Source organism: Priapulus caudatus, unplaced genomic scaffold (genome assembly GCF_000485595.1).
Source record: "Priapulus caudatus unplaced genomic scaffold, Priapulus_caudatus-5.0.1 Scaffold156, whole genome shotgun sequence".
In the NCBI taxonomy this organism is placed as follows: Eukaryota; Metazoa; Priapulida; class Priapulimorpha; order Priapulimorphida; family Priapulidae; genus Priapulus; species Priapulus caudatus.
The window spans coordinates 35988-44422 of record NW_014577217.1 but is presented as its reverse complement, the minus strand read 5'-3'; the positions used below and the strand labels follow the sequence as shown (position 1 = coordinate 44422).

General features: G+C 41.8%; 2 protein-coding genes across 2 annotated transcripts in view; one reads left to right on the top strand and one right to left on the bottom strand.

Annotated features, from left to right (window-relative positions):
* Positions 1-751, bottom strand: part of LOC106806378 (cleft lip and palate transmembrane protein 1 homolog) — a 35332-nt gene extending 34581 nt beyond the window's left edge. The window contains 1 exon segment of the mRNA XM_014808301.1: positions 587-751. Within this exon segment, the coding sequence (XP_014663787.1) occupies positions 587-694 (108 nt within the window). The 5' untranslated portion in view covers positions 695-751.
* A 118-nt stretch (positions 752-869) lies between these two features.
* The window catches only part of LOC106806356 (menin-like), a 15755-nt gene continuing 8189 nt past the window's right edge, over positions 870-8435 (top strand). Inside the window, exons 1-5 of the mRNA XM_014808268.1 lie at positions 870-1321; positions 2619-2771; positions 5449-5633; positions 6813-7018; positions 7679-7738. Of these exons, the coding sequence (XP_014663754.1) occupies positions 880-1321; positions 2619-2771; positions 5449-5633; positions 6813-7018; positions 7679-7738 (1046 nt within the window). The 5' untranslated portion in view covers positions 870-879. The remainder of the gene's footprint in view (positions 1322-2618; positions 2772-5448; positions 5634-6812; positions 7019-7678; positions 7739-8435) is intronic.

The window sequence follows — 8435 nt, the reverse complement described above, 5'->3', positions numbered from 1 at the left end:
GGGTGTATCCAGGATTTTTTCTGGGTGGGTGTGATAATAATTTTTTGGACCTTTCCACAGCAAGATGTGATTTACAATGTCAATACGCAGGGCGTGTACAGGATTTTGTACCAGGGGGGGGGTCTAACCGTACCCAAACTTGGGAACACGCGAAGGGGGGGTCTGGACCCCCTGGACCCCCCCTGTACCGCCCTGACAATTTAATTAAACAAAAAATTTTGTAAAAAAAAAAATGTATTAGTTTTAAAAAAAGTTTTCTGACTCAGTTGAAAACAGTTTTTTTGAACTTTTTGTCTTTATCTTGTCTTGTTTTGATCTTGTCTTGTCTTTGTCTTTCGTCCAGTCTTTGTCTTTCTCTTTTATTGAACAATTTTGTTTAAAAAAAAGGTCAGTTTCAGAATTGCTGCGATTGGGATCTCTTTTACTCAGTAGACTTCGCTTAGTACAAATGCCATCAGCTATATCAGTATATGTGACTCATTCATTCTCATGCGTGTGAGTCGATTATGAGTCATACCCCTCCTTCTGACCAGCCTCTATCGTGACTCACCAAACCAAATCACCTACCCGAATACGGCATACAAACCTCTCCATTTTCATTGCTGCCATCATCGCGGCTATCGGCTGAATTCGTCAAATTTTCAGCCGTCTCACAGGATTCTTTCAGGTCCTCCGCCATGTTTTTCGCAGTCATGGCGTCACTGCATTATCATGCATGACAATTTTTAATAAAAATTGCTACACCTGAAAATAGAGAAGCGTAAATAACATTAAGGTATTTGCGTATACTTTTATTGCGCATTACGAAGTTAGATTTTCTTGATCAGGATAAACTTGTGAAAACCAATTTATGCGCATTTCGCAACACGCGTCGCGCACATGCGCACTGCATTTGTTTTGACGAAGATGGCGGGGTTTCGAGAGCATGAAAAGCGATTCTTTCCGATAAAAAATGGGAAATCCGCCGTTAACCTGTTTAAATATGAATTGACAGAGTGCCAAGAACCGAATCTTGTATTGTTGTCTATCGTCGCCGGAGCGATCGAAAATATTTTGACCTCGAATCGCTTTCTAACGCCAGAAATCGGATCGCGGAGGCTGGAGCATGGCTTCCCTACGCCACTAGAACTGATCAGCGTTGAAACGCTGTACACCAGATTTGAGCATCTCGTGAAATCGAACGTCGATTTGAGTAAACACACTGGGAAGTTCGCTACTCGTGAGCTATTGAAGAGAGTATCTGACGTCATCTGGCAATCACTCACGAGAAGTTACTATAAAGACAAGGCACACTTGCAGTCTCTGCACAGCTTTCTCACAGGTAAGTTAATGATTGGCAGTGAGTGGCTGGAGGCACAGGCACTTGAAACGTCTCAATAAAAAAAAGAGGTAAATAAACACGAAATGTATTTACTACCAAAGTCTTAATGTTTCTCTACTCTATTTCGCCTATAATAAATCGCCTGTAAATGCCGGTCAAATGCTCATCTGCAACACACAAGTACACGCGGTCACCGCACGCTAGCTGCGGTTCAAGGATAGAGAACATGGGTCCCAATAAAACCAATGTCATTTACATCAATATAATTTATAAATATAATATTATATAAATATAATAGGTTAGGGTTATGGTTAGGGTTAGGGTTAGGATTAGGGTTAGGGTTAGGATTATAGGGTTAGAATTAGGGTTAGGGTTAGGTTTAGGCACATTGGTTTTATTGGGACCCATGTTCTCTATCCTTGGGCCCTAGCTGCTGCACACTGACACATAACTATATATTTATGTGTCAGTGTCCAGCAGCTAGCGTGCGGCGGCCAGCGTGTGACAGTGTGTTGCAGATGAGCATTTGGGCGGAATTTACAGGAAATTGTCGGCAATAATAGGTGAAAGAGAGTAGAGAAATCGAAACATTAAGACTGGTACTGGTAGTAAATAGATTTCGTATTTATTTAGCATTATATATTATTGAAACGCTCCAAGTGCCTGTGGCTGGAGGAACGGCAGCCGTATCTCCAATTTACGAGGCTGGAGGTACGTACGGCAGTCCATTCGCTTTCATACAAACAAGGCAAAGATGGCGGCGGCCAATTCAGATTTCGAAATAATGCATTGGGAAATAAATTCACGTTTTGAGAGTTTTTATGACCTAGAAAACACTTGGATTGGGTATGAAAGTGAACATTATTCTAAACTTGACATCAGAAGATCGCAAATAATTGCCTCAGTCTTCAAACAAACGTCAAAAGGGGCTTCAAAGAACGACGGCTGCCGTACCTCCAGCCACTTCGTTAATGATTTTATGCAGTATTTAAAATATATATATTACGCAAATTGTATGAAGGTGTGAAATGTGTAAATATGCTCGTACGTGGTACTATAAAAAGACATTGTCCATCTGGATTTAAGCTAAAGCGTCAACACAAAGCTCTACAAAATTTTAATTGGGGCAGATCATGCATGTGAGGATCGATAATGCGTCGTTTAAAACCTAGGCCATGGTCGTAGATTTCACACCGTAAAGATACAATCATTCTTCACCCACGCATACACACACATACATGCTGTTGCATTATTATCGTCGATAGCAGATTTCACCAGAAGATGTTGTTTCTTGCAGGAAACAAGCTAGACTGTTTCGGAGTGGCGTTTGCAGTGGTCGCAGCCTGCCAGTTGTTGGAGCTCCGTGATGTCCACCTGGCTCTATCGGAAGACCACGCGTGGGTCGTCTACGGAAAAGACCTGGAAAATTCCGCGGAGGTCACCCTTCATGGTAAAATAATGCAAAACGTAGTGCGAATAAATATGCGTGGATGGTGCGCGAAATTCATGTACATTATATAATATAGTGGTATGTATACCATGTATGCCAGTAACAAAATCAGGGAGTGAGTGTGTCAATGATCCCTGGTAATTCACACTATTCTCCTATATATGCTCTATATATGCTATATGCTGAGAAAGGTTTGCGGCTCCACGTGTGAAGATTTAACTGTATGTTCAGGATGGACCTGTCTGATCTGGATCACTTGTTCCTTCCTGATCTGCCCAAACAAATGCAAGTGTGCCTTCACTGGCTAAACTGCCGCTGTGACCTAGCTATCACAGAATGGGTCATAAATAGCAACAAGCACGCATTGGCTGTTATGTGCCGCCATATTGTATTTAATCTTGTACGAATATACCTCGCCTACAGTGTTAGATCAGGTGGAATAAGTTCAGTGGATCTGATCAAGCAAATGGTTAATTCATTGGACCCGCAAAATTTGGTTAATGCTTAGTATCCACCCAAACAGAAACACTTCCTGATACTTGCATTTTTGTTCTGTAGGGTGTTATTGCATTTACATCATATTTTCATCATCGTTAATATTATCAAGAGTAGGGCCTACAATACATAATAGAGATATTCTCTATTAATTATACATGTACTCTTGATATTATGTTTCCAACAGCAAGAATGCTAGTCGAATTGGTATATGGTTTATTTAAATATGAAACGACAGTAGGTCCGCTGTACGATAGTTGCGAGCACAATCCACTCCTTAGTGAGTAATTCTAATTGATTTGAACTACCAAACTATCATCAATTTCTCACTCCATATAATATACACATGCGATTTATGAATTATTGCACTTCACAGTGACGATCATTGTTGGCGGTCTGTTATCGTAAGTTGGGTTAAAGTCCACACGGTGCGGCTGTAGGTGAAATTATACTGAAAGGGTATACGGGTGACAGGCACTTAATTATAGCCACCAATCAATCTCTTCATGTGATGTACGTGGATATTCTATCAGAATATATGGGTGAATGTTGTCCTGTCACGTGTTAATGTGACGAGTGATAAAAAGGATGAGTCTGGACTCTGTTGTATGAATGTATCAAACCTGTACTAATTATGCAGCATTTTACCTTTTGTTCTTCATTCCTGCCTGCGTGTGCTTAAACCTACTTGTGTTGTACAATAGTCCTGGAGGTAGCATTGCTGATTGCTTGTTGCTCTTGGGCGATTTTCATATCGTGGGTGTGTCGGTTTGGCATAGGTCCGAATTAGATTAGCATCACTGTGATCTTGATCTGCCAAAAACCTCGGCTGTTCCTCACACTTGTTCTTTAGCTGTCATTGCGATCTGTCAGGGGACAGTTGCATATATGGGCAGTACGTGGTTGCTGACTGACTGATATATTGGATTTGCACCGATACACCTCACGAGGAAGGTCAATTTAAATTTTAATCGTGTCGTGTGTCATGGCAGTGATTCTTAGTTACTTCTCTTCTCGTGGAGAATAGGGCTGGAAATCAAATTTCTCCACGACGTTCTATCTTTGGCAGCGCTTTCGGCCTTGTTCCATGTTTTAAACCCTAATGTAATCTTTTCTTTCTCCAGTGTCCTTCGCCATGTTTCCCTTGGTCTTCCCGTTTTTCTCTTTCCCTCTGGTGCCCATGTCAGGGGCGTGCGTGGGGCGTCTAACTGCCATGAGAAGAAAGACGAAAGTCTTTCTTCTCATGGCAGTGATACAAACAAACAACTAGCTAAGCTATCATATAGTATTAGTGTTGATTATGATGGATGATGCAACTAAATAAGCGCATCCATAGCTTGCAACCATCGGCGCTGTCTTTCACAAGTTTTACTCGATGTGTAGTTATAATCGCAAAAATCCTATGTTATATCATCATAAATAAGTAATAAAGTAATGACAAAAATTGAATTAAATTGGTAATTAATTAATTAAATTTTACTAATTGCTTACTTTATTATACTTAATTCGTCGATTTGCATCATTGTCTGCCAGTTAATCCTATTGTGTTTATGATTGCTCTGGCGATGAGTAGCTAGCTGCCAAGGTCATGCTTCCAGTTTTGCCACTGTACTATCATTAAATTACTAGATACAGTGATGGCTTTATGGGAACAGTTTAGGGACCCTGAAAATGTCCCGAGTAAGCGGTGTTCCCGTTTAAGTTGTGAACAAATAACGACTTGCGTGAGAATTGTTTGCCAAAGACATGTCGTTTAGGCGATGCACCCGTTTATCCAAAGCCTGATGAAGTAGGGACAACTGTTTAACCACTACTACTGCTTCTGCTGCTACTGCTACTGCTGCTGCTACTGCTACTGCTGCTGCTGCTGCTGCTACTGCTACTGCTGCTGCTGCTGCTGCTGCTGCTGCTACTGCTACTGCGACTACTACTACCACTATAGTACCAGGAGTGAATAATAATGGCTAATAATATAAGTATTATTCACTCAGGACTGCTAGTACTACTAGTCTTCTACTACTACTACTACTACTACTACTACTACTACAACTAATAATAATACTAATACTACTAGTACTACTACTGCTACTGCTAGCGGTGGTGGCCATGACAACGAAGCAGCGAAAGAAGATGAATGATTGTGAAGCACTGCTGTACTCTCTCTCTCTCTCTCTCGTCTCAGGCAAGGGTTACGAGGACAAGCGGGGGCAGCCGATCACGTCCGAGCTTGCCTACAAGAGCTGGCTGTACGTGAACGGCCACCCGGTCGTGTGCACGCGCCAGATGGAGGTAGCGGCGCTCGTGTCCGCCGTCAACCCGCACATCAACGCGACGACCGACAGCTACGACCTCGGATGTCTGCAGCAGGTAGGGGGCGCCGCTGTGCGAGAGGCTGGGTTAGGTTCGCTGGAGGTCGTTTCTTATGTAGTGCGAGGCCACCGGTTAGATGGCTTGTTATGTCGTGTAGGGGCGTTTGTTATATTCTGTAGGACCGTTTGTTATGTAGTGCGAGGCCACCGGTTAGATGGCTTGTTATGTCGTGTAGGGGCGTCTGTTATATATCCTGTAGGACCGCTTGTTATGTCATGTAGGGCTCTTAAATCATGTAAGTTGACACACGAACTCGGTTGATGCAAGCCGTTATGTGAAAGGTTTACTCGTTGGTTTATTAGGGACTTGCTATATTGCACTGTGTTACCTCACGAGTTCTCAAAGTTTCTGCTAGTGGTAACCTTGTGTGAGGAGGACGGTTATCATCATAGGGCTTGCTCGTTATAATGGATTAGTATGTGTTACAGTGTATTAATTAGTATATGTATTAATGAATACATAAGAAATAGTCCGCTAAGGGTATTTGACATGACCTGTTTATATCATGAGGCCAGTCCTCGGTGAAACTGTGTCAACTGAAAGATTCTATTTCGGCGCATCAAATTAATTGCTCCTGTGTGATGACTGGACCTGTGATTCGCGTGTGTTGACGTCTGATTATGTTCGCTGTGTGCATAACAAGTTGCCACAAGTTTATCTACCTATACCGAGTACTGACCGAGAAACCATGTAAGGGAGATAACCTGCCGCAGCGTCCACATTGGTTATCAGGCGTGTTTGCTGTACAAATGCACAATCTCCTTCCACTGCTGATTCTGCCACGGCACCCACTAGCATTACAAATCTACCAATTAAAAAACAAAAAAATTACAAATTCAGTTTACAAATTATAAATTACAAATTTGAGTTTTAAATATTAAATTGTTAAAATTATTATTATTTTATTTAATGGTAATTTACAAATTCACCAGCACTATTGCTGCTTACAGCTGCTACAGCTGCTTCATCTGTGATAGAAATGAGAATCCATTTATGATTATGGCAATGTGCAGGATCCCTAACATACAATGTAGGTTAAGTATAAAGTTATTGTGTATAAATGTATACCTACATATCAAATTATTGGCTATAACATGTTTGTAACATATCTGGAAATAAAGAAATTATAAAAAAAAGAAATTAGAATCTAAAGTAATGTGACGCTCGTGCCCGCAGGAGCTGCTATGGATGATGTACGACCTGGGTCACCTGACGCGCTACCCGCTCGCGCTCGGTAACCTTGGCGACCTTAACGAGATCCAGCCGGACTTCTCTCGTCCGTCGAGCATCTCGCTGTTCAACGAGGCTATAGAGGCCGACCAGCTCTACTACAGCAACCAGCACGTGTACCCTTACACGTACCTGGCCGGCTACTGCTACAGGTACGCTCGTTAGCTCTACTACAGCAACCAGCACGTGTACCCCTACACGTACCTGGCCGGCTACTACTACAGGTACGCTCGTTAGCTCTACTACAGCAACCAGCACGTGTACCCCTACACGTACCTGGCCGGCTACTACTACATGTACGCAGCACGCTCGTTAGCTCGTTACACGTACCTGGCTGGCTACTGCTACAGGTGCGCTCGTTAGCTCATTACATGTAGTTGGCCGGGGGGGGGACTGCTACAGGTACGCTCGTTAGCATGTGTACCTGAACACTTACCTGGGCAGGTACTGCTACGGGTACGCTCGTTAGCATGTGTACCCTGTACACTTACCTGGCCGGTTACTGCTACAGGTATACTCGTTAGCACAGGTACTCTCATCAGCACAGGTATGCTTTTTGACATGGATACCTATACACGTCTACCTGGCCAGGTACTGTTACACACATGCCTATTAGCACAAGTGCGCTTGTTAGCACGTATACTTTTACAACTACCTAGCTCATTAATTCCACAGGTACGTTTGTGCGCGCACGTATCTAGTGTCCTGTTTACAAATATAATAAGTGTTTATTGGTGTATCGGATGCATTCATCGTATATTTCGTTGCCAGCGTGGCACAGTATAATATGAATGTGATTACGCGTGTTTCAGGCATCACCAGTTTAAGGAAGCATTGAAGAACTGGGCAGCAGCAGCAGACGTTATCAGAAAGTAAGTAGCTTCGTTAGTGCTACAGACTCCCCCTGGGAAGCCAGAAGCAAAATTTCACAAAATTTCTTAACGTGATTTGAATTTTGTTCAATTTTTTTTTGTTCACTTCCATAATATAATTAAAGGTGCATCATATACAGGGGGTTTCTACAAAACGTACAGTTAAACCTGTGGGGTGTGTGAAATCCACAGTCTTACCTGTGTTTTGTGAAGCCCAGTTTAACCTGTGTTGTGTGAAACCCACAGTATTAACTATTGACTGTGTTGTGTGAGGCCCATAGTGTTACCTGTGTTGGGCGCGTGGCTTTGTGTGAAACCCACAGTATTAACTATTAACTGTGTTTTGTTAGGCCTATAGTCTGTGACCTGTGTTGCATGAAACCCACAGTTTAACCTGTGTTCTGTAAAGTCGTAGTTTTAACCTGTGTTGTGTAATGTCTACGGATTAACTTATGTTGTGGAAATTTACAACGAATTGATTAGTTTTCTTATAATTTATTATTACTACTATTATTATTATTATTCATTCATTCAGTATTATTTATATTATTTTTATTTTTATTGATTATTATTTTAGTATTATTTAGGTATTTTAGGTAAATTTAGGTATTTATTTATTTAGTATGCATATTAAAGTTGAAGATAGCTTCAAATCTGGCATTTAAGCAAGACAACCTCAGAGCATCGGCGTTTTGAC